We start from the raw sequence: 21,791 nt of genomic DNA, 5'->3' as shown, positions 1-21,791 counted from the left end.
ATGCCCGCGGGTGGGGAGCCAGGGTAGCAGCCGAAGAGCTGCAGGCAGCAGTGCCTGGCAGGCGGGGGACACAACATCCCGGGGGGGGGTGACAGGCAGGGAAGGAAGGCAGGCTGTTGGGCCTGGGAAGACGGCAGAGGGCCCAATGGGGGGGGGCGCAGATGCACGGGGAGGGGGTGTGTAGATATACGGAGTGTGCGTGTAGCACAGCTGCCAAGGCTTGGCACCAGCGCCCTGCTCCCCCTTGCCGGCTCACCCCGAGGCGCAGGGACTGGACCCCCCCCCCGCCCCGGGCGGTGCTGTCCCCTCAGCGGCGCGGAGAGGCCGGGGCGCAGCTGAGGACACGGGCAAGGGGCTCCGAGAACGACGCGGCAGCTGCGGTGGGGCCGGGGCTGACACAGGACGCGGGAGCTGGACGCGAGGGGAACAAAAGCGGTCGGCCGACGACGTAGACGGCTTGCGCTGCCTCCCCCGGCCCGCGCCCCCTCGCCCCGCCCCGCCCCGCCCCGCCCCCCGCGCCAGGCTCCGCCCCCGGGCGGTGTTGGGACCTGCCCGGCGGCGTCGCCCTGGCAACCGGGAGCCTGCTGCACGCGCCCAGCTGCAGCCCCAGCCTCGGCCGGGAGCGTCGGGCGCCGCCAGCCCCGCGCGGCGGGAGGGAGGAGGCGGCGGCGGCGGCGACGGCGGAAGAAGAGGAGGAGGAGGAGGAGGCGGCGGCGCTCCTGCGCACCTGGCCGCGGCTCCGGGCGGGGGATGGAGGCAGGCGCTGCGGCCGCGTCGCGGGGCCCGCGGCGGCTGGCTGGGCGCTGGGCTCGGGGGGGCCCGCGCCGCCCCTGACATGCGGCGCCCCGCGCTCTGCCGCCCACCTGCCGGGCCCGCCCCGCTCTGCTCGCCCGCCCCGCCGCCTCGCCCGCCGGCCCGGGGGCCCGCGCCGGAGCCAGCCGCCGCGCCTCAACGCGCTCGGCACGATGTGGATCCCACTCCTGGCTTTCCTGGCGGCCGCGCTCGTCTCGCTGCAGCGCTGCCCGCGCGGCCCCGGTCCCGGCCACAGGCTGGCGGCGGCGGCCCGGGTGCTGGCGGCGGCGCCGGGCTGGTGCCAGCGCGGTGAGTGCCTCGCTCGCAGCTCGCGGCGCGAGGGTGCAGGGGCCCGGGGGCATCCCGCGCAGGCCGGCTCCTCGCGCTGCGTCGTCTGCAGCCCCGCGCCTCCCCGCAGGCGGTGCCGCCGCCCGGCTCCCTGCCTGGGAACCGGGGGCTTGTGTGGAGACTGAGTGGGGGTTTGATGGCAGCCTTCAGCCACCTGGAGGCGGGTGGCAAAGGGGATGGAGTAGGGCTGTTCTCAGCACTGGCAGGTGGCAGAATAAGGAGCCACTGTCTCAAGTTGCAGCAAGGGAGGTTTAGGTTGGCAAAACTTTCTTACTAGGAGGGTGGTGAAGCGCTGGAACAGCTGACTTGAAGAGGTGGCGGCATCTCCATCCTGGGATGTTTTTAACACCGGGCTAGACAAAGACTTGGCTGGAATGAGATCTTTGCGGATGGTCCCGCTTTGAGCAGGCGGCTGTCATAGATGACCTCCTGAGGTCCCTCCCAACCCTCATTTTCTATGATTGTAGGAAAGGAGTAGCCGCTAACCAAGACAATGAAAGCCTCAGCTGGATATTTGGCCCAGGCCCTGATGGACTGAAGGGCTCCTTGGCTCTTCTCCCTCACTGAGAAGAAACAACTGTGATGCTGAGAGAGGGTTTCCTATGGTACGGGCACTGCGGCCCCAATGCCAGACATCCATACATTTGCTAACTTCCCCGTGGTTTCTTTATGCAGCCTGAGAATGTGTTGCCATGCTCTGAAGAAAATCCAGCTATTTTAGCCCCTGAGCAGATTTAGGAGGAGTAGCTGTAGCTGCAGGTGGTCAAGAAGCAGGTTGCGTTGCTATTAACCCAAGCCCTGGTCAGTGAGCAAGTAAAAGATATCACCAGTTTCGGGGTGATTCTTTTTGTTTTGTTTCTTTTTTTGTAGCCAAAATCTCTTCTGACTCCTAGAACCGTATGCCAACTTTCAGCTTGGCATTAATTAAAATGCCTGTTGGGTCTACCTTCATAAAATGATCATTTTAAAAACTAAATTACCACTTTAGTTTTAAGGAATTGTTGCGTATGTGACAAGCTAGTCACGACCACTGTGCCTTGGCACCCTGAAGTGCCTGGAGAGCCTTTCAAGGGTCCCATGGAGTGCCATACAATGTTAGCACAGTTAGGTGTGCAAACATGATTCACGAGGAAATGGTAGTGTTAAAAACATTCTGAGCAGTTGTGAACTTTGTGAGTTCTCTGTAGCAGCAGAATTGTTTTGTATTTTTCTGTAGTCAAAAAATGAGTGAAATTTAAGAACTGGCATTTTCTGAAGGGTGCTTTGAGAGCGACTGAACTAGTATCTAATTCAGTGAGAGATATCCATTATTATTAAATAAGGTAACACGGGAATAATTTCTCTTAACTTTTAAGGCATAGTTGTTGTTTTGTTTTTGGCATAAAGCTTTGAATTAAAAAACAAAATTAATGTTAGTAAGAACAATAAGTTTAGTAGCAGCATGTTCCCTATAAAACAGGACATTTTGCATGTGTGTATTCCAAATCCAGCTCAAAGGCTAATTGAAACTTTAAGCAGGGGACATCTGTACTATGGCTTGTCCAGCGGGGTCCTGATCCATAGCTGCGGTTCATAGGCCTTCCACAACACAGATAAATAAGAGTAGAAATACATTAGTGAATCTTGTACTTTAGGATTTGTTCCAGTTAATCTGTTGCAAAATAGCTGCAGCAGAAACTGTTGTGGCATGAGTTAGACTAGCTTTTGGACATTCGGGACATGTCATAAGACTGTATACTGCCTTTATGATGCTTGCTAGTGAGTTAACACCTGAATAATATATCATGTTGAAACAACAAATATGGAACACAGTTTATAAATCAAGCCCAGTTTACAACTAAAGTCATAATTTTCTTAAAATATTTATGTTCAGTCTCTGCTAACTTTTGATACCTGGAAGTGATGGCAAATGCTTCCCTTTATGTGTACCATATGCATATTTAAGGATTCCGTCACATTTGAAGCTAGGTTAGTTGTTTGGGGTTTTTTTAATGAATGCTATGGCACTATTATTTTGCGAGATGTGATCAAAGCAAAATCAATGTAGTCTATATTTTAAGGACTGGTTGAAAGTCATTATGCTCCTGAATTCCCTGAATGTCCAAAGACTATTCAGCAACAAAGTAACTTGAGCAGACACATCTCCTGACTCCTACCCTGACACACCCATGTGCCAGGTGTACCAGAAGGTCATTTTGTTCTTCCAGTACAACTAGAGAGTTCACAGTTTACATATTTATAGAGTTGGTATGTGGAATCCACATCAGATGTCACAATCAGGACCTATATGTGTGCTGTATTGCACCTGTGGCTCTGAAAGGAGAAAATAAAATAAAATGAACTTGGCTGCATAATACCGCTGTTTATTTCAGTTGTTCTTCTGACACGTGTTGCTTTTATTGGTAAAGTATACTAGTAAACTACAGCTGCATTAAAAATAGCACCAAATGCTACTTTCACTTAGACCCATGACACTCTGAGAGACAGGTGGTTGCATGGGTTTAAGCAGAATTTGGCCTTGTATTTAGATTTAAGTAGGAGAACGAAAAGAAATCTTGTAAAACTGCAAGTCCCAAATGAAGTGTCCTATAAGCTCAGATAAAAGATTAGTTTTGCTGCCAGTGACAAAGGATCTCTTGTTCAGTAGCTTCTACCAAAGGAAGTTTTGCACTTCCGTCATGCCAACTAAAACAAATACCTGACATGAGAAAGAAACTATTGGGAAATGAAATTTGCCAAATAATTTACACAGATCCAGCTAAAAAGCTGCCTTTTAAATTACTAAACCATTGAATAAAATAAAATATAAATATTAGGTATATTTGTACATGGGCAGAGTTAGCTGCTCAACTCCACTGACTTCAGGAGAAATAGAGTACCATTAACTCCTTTTGTTGAGGAACTGGATAGAAAAAATTCTTCAGCTTTTGTCCATTAAGTATATACAGTGTTTTTTATATGTATGTTTTTTATAAGTTCATGCTTGCTTCATTGTATTGCATGATGCTGGTTGTATCATTCATTACCTGTTGCTTATATTATAGTAGTTATCTACTTCTGGTGTATGTGCACACACTACTTAAGAGTCTGGAAACTCAGCCCCACTGCCTACATTATAATCAAAATGTATTCCTCGTTAAGTGTGTAGTTGGTGAAACTGATTAGGAACTGTCAATTTGAAGGCTGCCATTAGGGCATAAGGTTCTCTAATGAACAAGATAATGAGCCTTAATGATGTGTAAAGAACTTAGGGTGGCTGTTCTTGTAATTAATTAGCATTGTTTATCTTGACTTCTGGTAATTTTATGCCCCAGGTAAATTCATAGTATTTTACAGTCCAAACATTATGTACTAAAAACTTTATGCATATGAAACTTTCCCAGTGACCAAATGTTAAGGAGTAGTCAGTACAGTTAATGGAGAAAGTGGGTTCAAACCCCAGGAGAGTTTCAACAGACACTTTTACATTTTTAAGAATTTACATGCTAAGGGGATGGGAGCAGTAGCAATACCTGTCACTGCCATCTAAACTTCAAGTATCAGGCTTTGTTGGCTGGTTGGGACTAGAGGTCTGGAGTAGCTATGTTGGGGTTTCATGGTTGCCACTGTGATCTCCAGGGTTGACTAGACTTCTGATCATTTAAGAGTTTGTATTTCTATTTTTCTTTAAATATCAGGCAGTTGGCCTGATAGGGAGGAGTAGGAAAGTGGAACTCATGAGGAGCACTCATTAGCTCGGGCACATATTAATTGATCCATCCTACTAGAGTGATTTCTAATTCTAAATATAATGCACAATTGTTCTCTCTTCTCCCTTGGTATTTTGTCAGTCTCGCCACGTGCAATTCCCCTGTCTGTTCGCTCTACTCTAGGCTAGAATATTTCATATTTTATTGTGTGTTATTTTCCTAAGGTATGCAAAACCTGCCCCCAAAAGAACCTTGAGCACTCCCATGAAGGAAATACTTTTGAAAGGAGGTGCTCTGGAAATGTCCCTACATACAAAAATCTGAAATAAGTGGTGCCTTTTGGTAGGTAATTTTAAACATGTGGGCAGGCTTGCTTGTTGATTTCTCTTTCTTGCTGTCTCATTTCCATTTAGGACTCTGAAAGCTGCATTGTATAGAATACTCAGTATTCAGACAGCTCTGCTTTTCCTGAGTCTTACATGAAAACAATCCAGAAAAAACAAAAATCCCTTTTTTCATCTTCAGTGGGCCTACTAGGGTGGTCTTCTCCTAGAAGAGACTGGACTTTTCAGGGAAGCCAGCCTAGAGGTTGCCCTTGGATTTGGGATATGATTTGTATTTGGCATACAAATACACTTGGGATTTGTAGTTCTTTCTGTGTGCTTTATTTTAAGTTAAATTATGCCCATTTGCTGATGCAGTTTTGTTATTTCTGGTGACCTGGTGAATGTTGCTACTTTTGTGGAAGGTCCATGCAAAGCCTTGCACAATACAGAAGCCTCAGGACTGTTTTTTTTCATAGGAATGGAGTAGGGATGGGGCATGAACAATGTGTCCCTAGAAGCAGAAAGGGCTTGGATATTTGATGCATCAAAGATGTTGGCTCTATATGTGACTAGATACTCACCATGGCAGGGATACCACTGAAGGCAAACAAGGTTTGTATTAGCCAGGAATTCATAAGGGACAGCTGTTGCTTTTCTGGGCCTCAGTCTGTTAAGAGCTTGAGGTATTACAAGCACCAATCATACTCCACTGATCAAGGGTTCTGAAATGGATGGCTCTTTATTTCACTCTGAAATGTGATGCAAGAGAATTCTCACAAGCAAATTACAATATGGACTTTTTGGGATGTTTAACAGAATTAAGAAAATTTGCATCAAGTAAATCTTACCTGATCAACTATCCAACAAAAGGTGACTAATAGTAAGTATTATTTTTCATAGAATTAATGACTGGCTTGAATGTTTGACATACTTTTCAAACAGGTGTCTAAAAGAACTAGGAATTGCAAGATAAAAATGTGTGCAGCACCCTGCACAAAAACCCATTGGCGATGCGTAGGGGGTGCACACGGGTGTACGTGTACCCCCAGAAATTGGCGGTGCAGCCTCTAAGAGAAGCGCCACTGACATTGCTGGTGGTGTCTGCAGGTAGTTATCGATTGCTAGCTGGCACTCACCACCACTCCCTGCTGCTGCTGACTCCACTGTGGTCACCTGCAGGAGCTCCCTGCTCACCGCTGCCACACGCGGGCAGTCACCATGCCCCCAGCCTCTGGAGGCATGTGTCGTTTATGCAAAAACCCACATCAATTTAAAGAATGAGCACAAAACTAACAAAAAAAACATTTCATGAAAACATTTCAACTTTGATTTTGTTATTAATAATATGCTACCCATCGGCGATGCATCACTAACTATATTAAAAACGGGTGGTGGATATGAGGAAATCTATGGGGATTGCTTAATTTGAGCATGCCTGTTGTTTGGCTGCTAGAGAGTACTGTAGCATGTATTTTTAAATTGTTTTTAGAGATTATTGTAGTAAGGCTGATTTCACCAAGATGCCAAGAATTTCCATTATTGTGAATGGAAACTTAGGACCAGAGTCTTTTTCACATATTATGTGTCTAAGTGGTACTTAGGCGTCTGAATGTCTAAGGATGATCCTATCCTACCCTGCTTGAGTCCATGAATAAAAGATAGGTGGGTCCTCCTCCTCTTCCTCATTCCCTTTTGTGACTTCATTTTAAGGCTAAGATGCCCAATAGGTGAATTAGGATCTGGCTCTTGCTTTTACCAGCACTGAACCAGGTTCACAAATTTTAACCCTATTTTAGCACTTCCACTCTTCCTAGTATCTCCCATCCCAGCCTAATCTAAATTGAGAGCTCTATTTAACTGACTTCTTGCTAGCCAAATACAAAGATCCAGTGTTGCCTTTTTATCTGTTTAAGGAGGCAAAACTTATGAATAAAATAGGATATGTTCTATCAATTTTTTCTTTAGCTGCCTGAACTTTATTAATTAAAACCATTCCATTTTTGGCATTTATTATAAATGGACTCAGGCGATTTTGTTTTACGTTTGGAAAGGAAGTACAGCTCTAATGAATTAGCTTACTGTCTACTGTAATGGAACCTTTCTTCAGAAGAAATGTGAGCATCTTGCCAGCTATTCAGGATTCCCACTTGTTCTGGTGGCAGAACAAGAATAACCCCTTGAGCAAAATGTGAGGGTTTTTTCAGGATGGTAGGAATTTACAGCAATTGCAAGCTGCGAAAAGAGAGACTGTATTTGCCTAAATACAAGTGTTTGCAAAGCTCATAATTGACCTTTCGCTTTAAATGTTTCTATAATTCCCATGACTTCATTGTTATGAGTTTGAAGTAATTTCTGCTTGTTCTGGTGAATAACACTAATAGAGCTGAATAACTTATAATGTTTGAGACATTTGAAGACTCTGAAGATTTTTTTCATTCTTTTTATTTTTGGTAATAAGTAGTTAAGGAGGGGGAAATACCCTTGCTTCAGGCAAGTGGAGTGATGCTTAAAGGAGTGACTCTTCAGGGTGCTGGAGAACTGTGAGGTGCACAATATTAGCAATGCTGGGTGTCTAAACATCTACATGAATCACAAGATAAACCTAGAAATGTCAAATGGAATTGATAGTGTTAAAAATTTTCTGACTTGTTGTCTTAGTTCTTTGCAACATAATAATTGCTCTATTATTTTTTTCAGTTGTCAAAGAACAAATGAAAGCTAAGAGCTAGTATTTTTTTGAGGGGATGCCTTGAGTTTAAAAATGTTGATAACTACTCTTTTCAGGTTGTACCAGTTTTCCAAGAACCCTCAACTCTCATCAGTTTCTTTAGGAGTTTGATAGTTGTTGCCCTGCAGCATGAGATTCACACCTTTAAAACATCCAGCATTTTTTGACATAGAATTGTAACTTGGGGAGTATAGTTATAGGTTATAATTTAGTGCTTGTATAGTCAGTTTTCTCTGGATAGAAGAAGTATTTTCTCTTTCCATAATCCCCACTGCTTCTTCATATCTCTGTCAGACTTGTGAAGATTCCTTTCTTCTCCCCCTTCTTTATATTCCATATCCCATGTTATAACTATGTTCCTTCCCTCCAAAGACTTGTGGGCTGGCTTCCTTTTAGATACCATTTGTCTGTCATGACCACCATGTATTCAGTAGAATTGCTTAAATGATTGAAGGGGTCCTATTGAATGATTTGGCAGGCCCCCTCGTGGTCCCATTTTAATCCCAATGCAGAACAGGATTTTTTTTTTGGAAAGCAGCATATTTTTGATGGACAGGAAAACAGTTTTCTGCCCAACTGTCCTGGGACTTGTATCTGTGTGCCATAAGAAATGTTTTTTTAATAAATCCCCTTCGGGGTTTTTATAACTGGTTGCTCTAATTCCTTTAAATTGAATGATCCACTGATTACTAATAAATCATACTGGGCTAATCTATTTCCTGCAGTAAATTGTATATGTATGCAAATGCATAAAGGGATGAATTCAAAGATGAATTTATACTGGTATAACTCATATGGTAAGGAATTTTTAGTAAAAGCAAGTAACAGGAACATGTATATTTTAATATGGTTTTCCCCTAAGGCATTTTAAATAATACCTTTAGGTTCTGCACAAAAGTTATTGAGTTGCACCCATTTACTAGTACATAACTGAAATATTTCTCTCTCTTTCTGATCCAGATAGGCAGTGTCTAAGCTCCTTACTTGGGATCACACAAGAAATTGTAGCAAGGGGTAGTTGGCTGTATTAGCCGTAAGTTGGACAGAAGGCAGGACAAGGTGGCACCTTAGGTTAAGTACAGATATTAAAAAAGCCCCTGGCAGAAGTGCTCTATCACACTTTACTTATAGTGCTGTAAGTAAGAGCTCAAGTGAACTGAATGGGTACGCGCTGTTTGGTGGGGGAGAGAGCTTAGAGCCTGCCCACTGGGGGTGCTCCTGGATGCCTCCCAGGGGTCTGCCAGAGTGGCCCCTCTCCCCAATCCTGTGACCTCTGCTTCCACCAGCTGGCAACTGTTGGCAGTAGCTAAGAGGGGAGGGCCTGCAGGGGAAAGGGTCTGGGTTCTGTGTCTCCACAGCCGCCCCAGCCAGGCCGTGGTGCACTGCAGGGCCAGCGCAGCTGTGGGGAGAGAGACCCCGCTCCCCACCACCCTCCTGGAAGCTGCAGCTCATGTCTAACCACACAGGAGGCAGGGCTGGGATCAGAAGCTATCATTGACGTGGCAGCTGAACAGTGACAGCTGAGGGGGCAGGGCTGGCCTGGCACTCAGGCAGAGAAACAAGTTCTACCAGAGGCTAGAGCACAGCCCTGTGCAACACTGCCTGGGATGGCAGCGATCATGGTCTAAGTTAACCCTTAATGGGATCTGGCACAGATATTTGATAAAGCACTCCTAACAGAAAATGCTATAGTCTAATACCTCATCCACTGAGGGTTAACTTAAGAGTGTGATCCACCATTTTTAAAGCACTCTAAGAGCTGTGAATGTCTGTTCAGTTATGACTTTAGAGTCCTGTGTGCTTAAAGTGTGATAGATGTTACATCTGTACCTAGCCTTAGAGACTGATTCAGAAATCCTAAACAAAATGCGTGATGGCCTGTTTCATTAGATGCTATGAATTGTGATAGAGCTAAGTACCAAGCAGCAATCTGTTCCTTTTAAAAGGACATCCTCCCTCCCTTTTTTCATGCAGTGGGGCAGATTCATGAATGTTGTATCTCACTCTGTTTTCTCTTAGTATTGTGTGTGCTTCCTGCCTACTTCTGGTTTAACAATAAAATAGTGAATATTCTAAAATGTGCAGTAGTTCTAGTATCAGACAGAAATTTCTTTCCTTCATTTTCTGTGAGAATGGTTGGTGTTACTGGCAACAGTCATGAGAATAAATGTGTATTTTCTAATTATTTGTTTTCTATTACCGTGGCAATTTCAGAGGTAATGCTGTATTGAAGAGTTGACATCCCCATAATATGTTGCTTGCTTTTTTTTCCTCTCATTTTTTTCCTCTCATTTTTCCTTTCATTTTTGCAGAGGGAAGTTTGTAAAAGATTATCCTTTTGACTTAAAAAGGGTACACTACACACTGGGCCACTATGGAGACAAAATTCATGAGATCATTTTAGAAAAGGAGGATGAGAAAATGAACTCAAGTAACAGAATGTCTTTATTTTTTTTTATTCCTGTACTCAAATCAAATTATAGACAACTTCTAACAGGACTTAAGTATTCATAATTATAACCTGTACTTCAATATTGTTCTTCAATTATATGTTATGACACTAAAACTGAGGCTTGCATGCCCAATAACTTTAACAGATCTTTAATTAAAAGAGCAGAGACCGAAATAAGAGTGAGGGGAAAAAAAATACAGTTCTGAAAACATGAGATGATATCCTGTCTTTTTACATAATAGTTAAAAGTACATCCGTCCCTCACCACAAAATATATCTTGTAACTACTATCTGTTAGGCTGAATTAGATAGACTTGATGCCTCCTACCTATGTGGTTTAATTGAGATTGGTTTAATTCCTGTTTTTAGCTCCTCAGTTTGACAGGGTGTAGGGCCTTGTCACACATTGATTTTAGGCAGCTTCTGGACCTTTTAGCCCCTAGATTGTTCACACAGTAGCACCTGAAACTGGTTTTAAGGACACGTAAAGCCATCTAAAGTTATACACTACAGAGCAGACTTATCTCTGATCTGTGTTACCTAGCTCATGTTCTATTAATATGTAGCCACTCCCCACACATAAGCCACCCATGTTTCAGCACTCCAGCCTCCCAGGATACAGTGTCACCTCCCCAACCCATGGGCGACTGGTGCCTCCTGAGTCTGGGGCCGATTGCCAACCCTGGAAATGCCAGGTGACAAAACCAGAAGTGACGGCAGCAAAACCAGAAGTGCAGCCGGCACTTCTCTAGATGCCTCCCACTCCCCGACCAGTGAGGGCCAACCTCAGGGGAGACATGTGCTCCCTCTGTGCATTTCCTATGCCCTACCATCCTGTTGTGTGGACAAACTTTCCACCCCCTGAAATCTACTGCCCAGGGGGCAGTTCTGGCACCAAGCCAACTCCCCCTCTCACCTCCAGGGCTAGGGACAGAAGTTATACATAAGCTGGTTTAAGTGATGAGAAACTAATTTAAACCTGTAATAGAATAGAAGTTCAGTGCACATAAACCATTTTCAAAGTGTCTGAAACGGGTTTCAAATAAGCCTGGTTGAATGTAGTATCAGACTTAACTGATTTTGGTAAAACTGGTTTATGAAACTTCTGTCCTGGACCCCTTTCTGGTTCAAGTTAAATGATTTTTCCTGAGCCTGAGAGAGGGTGCGTGTGCCTAAAAGCTTGCAGAAAAAGATAATTTATTTTTGTGATTTCTTAGTTGGTTTAATAAAAGGTATCATCTCTGAACCAAGCGTTCTAGAGTTTTGCATTTCTTTTTGTCTCAGACCAACACGGCTACCAAATACATCCCTGAATCAGAGTCCCTCAGCATTTTTCACCCCTGAGCTGTGTTGTGCTGTCTGCTCCAGAGAACAGGGCTGACTTTGCCCCTCTGCTCCCTAAGTGGAGCAGTGAGGGCTGGCATAGTGTCCACCCCCCCTCCCCCGCTCCCGGGCAAACCTTTGCTGGGTTCCGGGGCCAGGGAGGGGGGTTAAATTCCCCTCTCCCCAAGTATGGAGCTGGCCTTCCCTGCTTATTGCTGGTTGCAACTGTGGACTACAAATCCCAGAGGCACCTGGAAACAGGAAGAGGAAGTGATGAGCAACACTGCAGAGTGCTGCTGCTGTGATTGTGGACTGCAAATCCTAGAAACCTCAGGGACAGCAGGAAGAGGAAATGAACCCATAGCCCATCCTGGCTGCATTTCCTGAATCAAAAGTGAATGGACTTACTTGCCTAGGGGTGTGACCGTCCCATCCCCAGGAGTGCAATGCCACACAAACAGCCTTTAGAGTACATGGCAGCTATCCAGGTTGCAGGGCACAGACAGGTCCAAGAGTGGGGTCAAGGAAAGGTGCAGGGGAGCAAAGTAGGGGGATTGATTGAGTCCCCATGAGCTGGGGTTTCTGTCCTTGGGCAGTAGGTTCCCCAAAAATACCTTCCCTCTCCACTCCTACTTTCTAGCCACCCTGGGAAAAATGACCAGCACACCCCACCCCAATCTCAAATCACTATTTATTAAAACATAATACTTTCTTTAATGTACTTTATTTCTTTTTAAATGTTTTTTACTTCCTTTTATTTTATCCTTCAGCTGACTTCATTCATTTCACCACTCTTTCCACACCCATTTCATTTCTGGCTTCTATTTCATTACCTATCCTCCTCCCATTAACTCTCTGCTTCTTAGCTGCATGTTCTCACCTGCCTGCCCAATCTGTCTCATACCCCTTTCCCACAAATACAGGAGGGATAAAAGCCTGTCCTGGCTCACCTGCTCTCTAGTGGCAAGTCACAGTTGTAGCTCCTAGTCGGGCCCCTGCTTCCCAGTTCTCTAGTGGCAAGTCACAGCTTTGCAGGTGGGGGACAGTCCGAGAAGGTTTTTACCCTTAAGGTGTGACTGCTCTAAACTTGAGCTAGCACAAACACCAATCAGTATTTGAGCAGCTCAAAGTACAATGTGTAACAAGGCCCTAAAATGACAGTGCAGTTTTATAGAATAAGGATTCCTTATCTTTCATGACACCTGACCCCTTCTAAAATGGGGAGGTTATAAAGCCAGAGGAGCAACATGGGACTCTGCACAGGTGCAAAGAAGACTCCTAGACAAAACTGAAAATATTTATACTCTGGCAAGAACACTGCAGAATATCTTCAGCAAAACCAAAACTAGGGAAATAAATAAAGGTGGTTTTCCAACCTAAGCAATTGTAGATTTTGATTGTGCCTTGGAAATAGAATGGCCTTAGAACAATGATTCACTGGCTGTTTAAGATCATACAGTGTGTGTTCTACAGACTTAAAGGGCCCATTTTCTCCAGTGGACACTTAAATGCACCTGCAAAATATATGAGCAAAGAAATGCTTATTTGCAAGCACAAATGGAAACTTGTATATAATTTTTTTTTTAAAAAGTGAACATGTAATTACTGTTGGCATATATGTTTGCATAATGTGTGGTGTTTGGGGGGGGGGTTGTTTGTTTGGTTTTTTTAAATCGTGGCCCAAAACTTGGAAATATATGCATTTTCTTAAACACAATTTTCTAGAATCTCTTCTATTACTTATTACCATATCGTGTATTTGGGAGTGTAATTCATTTGAAGGCAGTGATAGTTCTCTAATCGCACACAAGGTTTTAAATATTTTAAAAGAAACATGGAAGTTATCTGTTCTTATTTAGCTGTGTGTTTCAAATTGGTGCAAGGGAAGTATAGAATCATGATCTCATAATTATGAAAACAGCAGACTTCAAAATATTGTATTAAAGGATGTAGGTTTACATCTTCAGAATAACCTTGTAGTTAGCCTTTTAATTTTTTTTTACTTGGGTAGTCACAGGAGCTTTCTATTACTTTTGTGCTACAGGTTAAAGATTAATTAACTGTTCTTAATTCAAGGGATGTAATATTAAAAAAAACAAACACACCTGGTGTTCTGTTAATACACCAGCATCCATGGATCCTCCTAGTGGCCAAATGAAATAGCTTGGAACTATTAGCCAGGGGGAGTTGTCAGCTTTCTAGATGCTGTATATTGCAACTGTGGTGCAAAGCAGGCTAAGTAGACCCATCAGAACTACAATAGCAGCTAATGCCTGTGGGAAATGAATACATCTAAATTATATAATCAGTTTAAATTAGCATGTAAGTATGCATCTAGTAAGAGCTGGATTTAGAACAAGATGGTTTCTGGAACTCAATGTTCTTTGACTCATTGTTTGGAGTCAAGGATTGTATCAGAGAAGTTGAACCATTTTGTTCAAAGGCAGGCAGCTGTGCATGAAAGTTGTCAGGGAGAGGAGAGATTTTAAGTAATGTTAACTGGAAAGCAAAAAATTGCATTCTGTGAAGTATTTTGAGGTTGCAGCATTTGGATTCATTTCACATTGGATCTGGTGAACAAACCCAGGCCCCCAAAGTCCATAGTTTGGTCTCCCATAACCTACGCCTGATCTGTAGTCTGTCATATCCTGTGTGTGTACCCTAGCCACTGCTCTGGAGTGGGCATCCCATTCCAAGATATGTCTCTGTTTTGGACTGAAGACTTTTCTGATGAAAATTTTAATAAAAACTGATGCACTTCCTTAAGAAAATGTCCCAGTGAATCAGAATCTTTCAATGAGAAAATCAATTGTCAATTTCCAGCAGAAAGCAGGGTAGATTTGCACCTTATAATTTACATACAGCATAAGTTTTCATGGGCTAAAGCTTACTGCATCAGGTATTGTGAAAGGATGTTCAAAAAGCAGTGTATAAGAAGGAGAGGATTTGAAAGGCAGTAAGTAGGGGAGAAGAGAGGGAAGGGGGAAGTGCTGGGAGAGGCAAACAAGCAAGCAATAAACCCATAGGAACAAAGGAGTCACAGAAGCTGGTCCAGGGAATGAGATAAGAATCCACAGTCCCTGTTTAAACCATACTTAACACGATCCAGTCTGTGGATGATTGTGCGTTCTGCAGTTTCCTGCTCAGTTCAGTTTTTAAAGATTTGCTGCAGTTCTAATTTTCTGGCAGTTCTAGCTGCCAGAGGTGAGATGGATATTCTCTGATATTAAGGATGACTTCTATAATGTATACACAGACTTACTAATTTTAGATATGGGACAAGAGTAGATTCAAAAGCAGCTTCATGATGAAGTCCTGTGTAAACGTCATTCCTACTGTACACTGATTATAGGCTCTATCTATATCTGTCATTGGGTACTCAGCTTCTGAAAAACTTGACCAATCCTTCAACCCCCAGCCTTCTGTCTCCTCTCTTTCCTTCACAGCCTATTGGGAAGCTGTGTACCTGAGACTTCCTCCAACTCTCTGCCCTTCCAAGAATCTTCTGGCTTTGAGGAAGATGGAAAGAGATTTTGTTTATTCTTTCCCTAGTTTCTGCTTTCTTGGTTGCTTGATATCCCAGTGAATTGTAATGACAGCCACTGCTTCTCATAAGCTCCCTTATGCAGTGTAGAATTGAGGTGAGTCTTCAGTGTTTCACTGCTCACAGGATTATGCTACTTTGCCAAGCCATGAGGAACAGGAGACTCATGGAAACAATGCCATCCATTTACATTTTGAAGGTTTTCTTTGCAATTCTGAAGGCTTTGAAATTCCACTTTTCAGATGAAGTTTACATTTTGCAGTAAGAGATTATTTAGGAACTTACAAGCTGGAAAAGGTAACTTCTCACATCCTGACTTTAGTAATACTTAGCATGAGCATTTAATAGCTTTTCTTTTTATCCATAGCTCTCAAAATGATTAGCTAAGGTAGTGGTTTAAACTGTAGAGTGGCTGAGAGGTTATGTGACCTATCCATAGTAAAAAAAAAAAGTGAGACCATGATAGAGTTAAAAATTGAATCCACATGAGACTCTCATCTTGAGTACTAATAATAATTTCCTCAGTACTTATCTATATATTTAAGTTTATATCTTACTGGGTGCATCTACATGAGATGCTTACTGTAGAGCTGCCTAATTAGCTCTGCAGTAAGGCATCACTAATAGCACCATGAACAGTGCTATTAGGCTGAAGTAAACCAATTAGCTCTGCCATAGAATAGTACTGCCCAACACAAGTACTATTCTGTGCCAGAGTTATTTACTCTGCCACAACCCAGGTGTAGAGGTGACTGGGGCTAGCTGGGGCACGAGGATGCTACAGTGTGAGGCTGCCTGCTGGCTAGCCCCACATGGTAGCGTCCTCATGCCCCTGCCAGCCCTTCCACAGCATGTTGAGCAGGAGAAGCCCTGGGGTGGCAGACTAACCCCTCCCCCTCCTTCCCCCTGCCGTGCCCTCTCCAAGCCAGAGCTGCACTGCCCTGGCTCAGTGTGCTGTGGTCCTGGGTGTATATGTACATGCTGCTCCCTGGTAGCAATAAACTCCGCCACTAATTGTGCCAGAGTTTATTGTGTTGAATTAAATTCATGCATAGATGCACCCACTGTGTGGATTTCCTTCCCTTTTTGTGGCATTTTGCAAGAGTTTGTCAGTATGCATCTGCAGTTTCAGGCTAAATAAATCTAGATGCTGTGTATAATTTGGGACATGTACTTGCTGTTCCACTCATTCAGAATGAAGTTTTCTTAGAGATGGAAAGATAAAGGTAACTAATATACTATATCACCAGCACAGAAACAGTGCATGATAGTTGTTGAGGGACAGAGTAAATATGGAAAACGTCATACTGGTGGACCGAGACCCTTTAAAGAATGTGCTTTGCTTCACCAGAAGTTGATGGTCTTGCTGCAGAAATTGGTGATTGAACTTATCTGTATTCTGCAGGCTAGATGACCTTAACTGTCTTATATCACTTTACCTTAATCTTCATACAGGAATTCATAGTTTCATAGTTGGTGGAATAATTGGTGGAAGTCTAAGGGGTTAACAAGCTGCTAGTTACTGAATTTACTCAAATCCACGAGGAGATAGGTTTTTTTCTACAGTTAACACTGGGGAGGGGGAGCCCCTTATCTTGGATTTGAATACAAGTGTGTGTGCTGGGGAGGGAAGCAGTTGCTGTGGCTCTGACTCTGGCTCTAGCCATCATGTTGGCGTATGGCTGGAGTTGGATCTGCACTTGCCACTGCCACAGCCACTGCCTGAACCTCCCTCCTCCCCCTCTTCTTTTATGGCAGCCCTTCAGATATTGGAAGACAGCTGTTGTGTCTCATCTTAATCACTTTTCTGCAAGATGAATATGCCTATTTCCTTCAGCCTGTCCTCATGTGACTTGCTGCCCAAGCCCTTTGTCATTTTTTGTTGCCTACCTCCGGACCCTCTCTAACCTCTCTATGTCCTTTTTAAAATGTGTAGCACAAAACTGCACACAATTCTCTAGTGCATCCTTCAAAAAGTGATGCAAACATGTTCCAACAGTCAAGTTAATGTAAAGCTGAATATTGTCCTAGTTGTGCAGGAGAAGCCCTGGGGTAGCAGGCTAACCCCTTCCCCTGGCAGGAGATATACCTGTGTGTGAATGGGCTTGGATCCCAAAACTGCTTGATGTCCACACAAGTGAAAGTGTACCTACAGTGTGCACAACTTTTTTTCTTTTTGCTGAGATGGAGTATGCTGGCTGTTTATATAAGGGTATCTGAATAGCATGGGCAGTAAGATGTGTTTCACTCTTATTTTATTGCTCCCTTTTGTTGCTGAAGCCTTTTTCTTGCAGCATGTGATCATTTTAAACTTGCTGAGGAATTGGACTTGTTAGTTTTTTCTGTATGAATAGTTGGCTAGGCAATAGTTAACTTGCTACATTTTTTATTTTGTATAAGTTCTATGTGGTTCTCAAGCCAAAATCTGGCCCAACTAGCTTAAAATACCTTCTGGCATATATCAGTTAAAACTAAGCCAGTAGAAACTTGCCCTTAACTTTGGCTGGTTGGTAATTAAGCCTTGTCTGGACTTTTTTGTTAGTGACAGGGAAAAAATTCTGCTCTTTTCAGAGCCAATTTGTAACATTTTTTCTTGCTTAAGCATAAGATTTTAAAAATTAAAACTGAGAAGCTTATACTAAATCAGTTTTTAACGTAGTCGTGTGACTAAATGATAAATACTTTGTGAATGAAAACGTGTTCATAACTGTTATTTCTATAAGAGATTATGTTCTTGGGAATGCAATAATGATATATCCAGAATCTATTGGGTATTAGTTAAACTTGTTTCAAGTTTCTCTCCTCATCAGTTCAAATGAATTAGGGTAACAAACTTGTCCATTGCCAGTCATTGTTTTTATACCAGAAAAATGAAATTATGAGACTGAAAAGTTATCAGCGTAAAGGTTTACATCCAGAAATATTGTCGATTTCCTTAGTTAACACATTTAATCTGACACAGATGGATTAAAAATCCAAACTGTGGAATTTTAAGGCGTTCTCCTCTCTCTCTGCTTTCTTATTTTTTTCCACTTCTTTTATTTCCCAAGTCATTGTAGACAGTAGATATATTACTGGACAAAAATAGACTCCAGATATATCACCAGACTAAAATAGATGCTAGATATATTCATGAAGTAAGATAACATTCAGGGAACAAAAAAAGTCTGGGAAAAAATTTGTGCCAAATCCATTTTCTGGTGTGTTAGTTGTACTCATCCTGTTGATGAAATGTTGTCATGTCATTCATATATGTGTGTAGTTAGAGTTCATATTACACATGCAGTAAGATTTCATTCCTGGAAGTATTAAGGAATATGTATGAGAATTCTGAGCATGTTGTACACCTTATATGAGAGTTTAAATTTGTGGTAAGGACTCTCCTGTATATCTGTAGGAAAGTAATAGGGCCAAATTCATGTGCCCCCCAGATCTGTGCATGGGGCAGGTGCAGGCTGCCCGCTGTGGACTTAGGCTCTCACCCTGTTGCCTTCCCCCAGGACCTCCATAGCTCAGCGGGTGTGACCTGGCACTGCAGGGAACAGCAGAGCTGCATGGGGAAGATGGTTGCTGCTGTGAAATCCACATTGCCCTGGCAATGCATCCCCTGCACACGTGGCAGCAGCAGGATCGGTGCTATGGAGTTGTGCCCCTCATTGCTGCCACACGTGCAGGGAATGTGTTGCCAGGACAATGCAGAACTCACAGCAGCAAGGAGATTGCCATATGGCCCCACTGTTCCCTGTAGCGCTGGGTTGCACCCACTGGGCTGTGAAGGCCCAGGGAAGGGCAGCAGGGTGGGAGCCCAAGCCTGCAGCAGACAACCAATGCCCTCCCCCACCCCGTGCACAGATCTGGTGGGCATGGGTCCCCCTGTCTCCAGGAGTGCGCACAGTTTTGGGGAGCTGGCACCACCCTGCCCAAGCCCATAGCAGGCAGGCAGCAGGGGTGGAGGGAGCTGAACTCTGCTCCACTGCAGCAGCTGCCACCTCCAGTTGGGGGCAGGGGGCTGCGGGCTTGACCCTGGCCGCGTAGCTGTGGCAGCTGGGGGCCCCCTGCAGCAGGGCTGGGGAGGGCAGGGGCTGTGGGTGGGGGGTGAGGGGCACGAGCAGGGCCAGGAGGCTGTGGTAGGGGTTAGGGGCACCAGCAGGGTTGGGGGGACTGTGGCAGGGAGTGAGGGATCTTTCATTTTAATTATGGATTTTGCAGCTTTTAACAGAGAATTTGCTTTTTCTTAAATCGGAGAGCTAGCATTTTTTTTTTTAATCGGGGAAACCCAGGATCCCTGATGATTAACAAGGATTTATTTGTCCCATTTGTATCTTCTACATCGGGGTGGGCAAAATACAGCCTTCAGGCCAAATCTGACCTGCCAAGTGATTCTGTGTGCAGCCCCAGATGCATAGGTGCTACATGGTGTGGAGCATAGCTCAACCGATCCCTATGTACAGTTCTTGGGTATGCTGGGAGCTGTAGTCTGCGGAGCCAGATAGTGCAGCAGTGGGGCAGGGATGGCACAGTGCCTGGACTTGATTTCCTGGCAGTCCCCGAGTGGACCTATCTGCACTGGCCAGGCACACTGGCCCATGCGTCCCACACTAACTACTGGGGGCACTGGATGGAGCAGGTGGGGACCCCCATGGGCAGGACACACTCAGCTGGGCAGATGGAATGGGGCCATAGGCAGGCAGGGAGCAGCATCTGGGTGTGGGACAGGCAGGTGGGGCCAGGGCCAGGATCATGGGGCAATGGTAGCTCAGGGCCAGGGCCCTGTGCAGAGCCACGATCTCACTCCCCACACATCCCTGCGATGGGCACCCCCTGCAGCCTCCCTCCAGGTATCCCTGGCCCCCATCCCCCTGCCATACTGAGTGGTGTAAACAGCTGTGAGGGGGGGCTGAGGCTGGGTCAGCACCCCTCCTCCCCCCCCCCATCTCTGAACTCAAGAACTCACCAAAACTCCTTAAGTGGTCCTGCAGCCCAAATAATTGCCTATCCCTATTCTATACCATTTGACACTTTCAGTGACTGCTTTCTTTTCCTTTCTTCATCTGCCATGAAAAAATATACTTTTGGTTGTTGCCCTAGGTATCAAATTGAAAAACACAGTTTGTTGTTTTTTGAATCAAGCAAAATCTTAAATTCAGCTCCATTCTCTCTACATTCCTCCTCCAACACCTTAATATTATTACAGGGCTTCTAATTCTCTAAATATTGTCTTCCAATCTGTTTACAGCCAACTCCATAGTCAGTTTATGCACTTCCTTGAATCTGTTCAGACTGAAATTTCTTGTGTGCCACCTCCTTCCTTCCCCACAAGTTGTAATGATCTCTCTGACACAAGAGTTTCATGTCCCTAAATTCCAGCACATGAAGAATGCTGCTGGTCATCATCTCACCAAACTTACTTTATTTACTTGAATCCAAGATGACCTCAAATTTAAGATGACCCCCCATGATTACATTCTTTATATGGAAAACTTATAAATGTATTATAATTTCCCATGTATAGAATCTAATTATAGGAGGGTCATCTTAAACTCATCTCCCCCACTGCTGCAGCAAGAAAGCAGTGGCAGGGTGGCAGGTGGTGATGGGGAGGGGAGGTAAGTAGCCCTGATCCCTGCCTGTTGCCCCTTTCCTCTTGTTCCTGCCCTCTTGCCACTTGCCTTCTCCCCCCACCTCCACTTACCCTCAGTTGCAGCTCCAGTCCAGCCAGGTTGCAATGGTGGCAGCTCTGGCCCCTGCCTCAGAGCCGAATCCAGAGCTGGAACTACTGCCACCACTGCTGCTGCATCATGGCATAGGTGAGCAGAGGGAACAGTCGCCATGCATTCCATGTCCTAGACTGGAGTGGGGCTGGAGCCAGAATTGCAACTCTGTAAGCATGGGGTGGGAGAAACAGGAGTTGGGGAGGACAGAAGCAGCATGGGGCAGAAGTGGGAGGGGGGGGGCAGGCAACAGGGAGGGGCAGCAGGTGTGAGTTCTACTCTGACCCTGAGCTGGGGCTGGGCCATCTGCCCCACACCTTGTACTCAAATTCAAGATATGGGCCTTTTCCTCCCATGCTGTGTAGGGAAAAAACTTTCATCTTGGATTCAGGTAAGTATGGTATTTGAGTTTGCGGTGTCGAGAAACTGTACAGTATTTGTTCTGTATTTGCATTACTTCAAGCTGAGTAATGACCCAAAGAAAGTACAGCAACACCAGAACGTCACAGCCAACCAGGTAACTCACCAACTTCTGCTCAATAGTAAAGCTTTGAGCAAACAGCCTAAAATATGGATTAGACGGCAAACTGATTTGGAGGAAAATTATTTTAACACACCATATACAATGGATGAACTTGACACCAGAATAAGTCTCTTGAAGAATGGCAAAGCAGCTGGACTTGATGACATGAGCACAGAGCAGATCAAACAACCAAGTTATGGGTATTACACTTTTTTAACAATTGCTCATCAACCCTTTGAATGCTTACATTATTGTGACAGGTCTGTGTAATAGTTCTATTAAAACCAGGTAAGGATGCCTCTGGCCCAGAGAACTTTAGGCCACTGTCACTTCTGTGCCATCTTTCTATGCTTTA

General features: G+C 44.4%; 1 protein-coding gene across 2 annotated transcripts in view; it reads left to right on the top strand.

Moving 5' to 3' along the window:
* Positions 1-547: 547 nt before the first annotated feature.
* ITGB8 (integrin subunit beta 8) overlaps positions 548-21,791 on the top strand; it is a 97,576-nt gene continuing 76,332 nt past the window's right edge. For both annotated transcript variants that reach the window (XM_014603217.3, XM_059728940.1), the window contains exon 1: positions 548-1,101. In XM_014603217.3, coding sequence (XP_014458703.2) covers positions 966-1,101 — 136 coding nt within the window. In that variant the 5' untranslated portion in view covers positions 548-965. The remainder of the gene's footprint in view (positions 1,102-21,791) is intronic.

Source organism: Alligator mississippiensis, chromosome 5 (assembly GCF_030867095.1).
Source record: "Alligator mississippiensis isolate rAllMis1 chromosome 5, rAllMis1, whole genome shotgun sequence".
Classification (NCBI taxonomy): Eukaryota; Metazoa; Chordata; order Crocodylia; family Alligatoridae; genus Alligator; species Alligator mississippiensis.
This window is presented reverse-complemented; position numbering and strand designations above follow the sequence as displayed.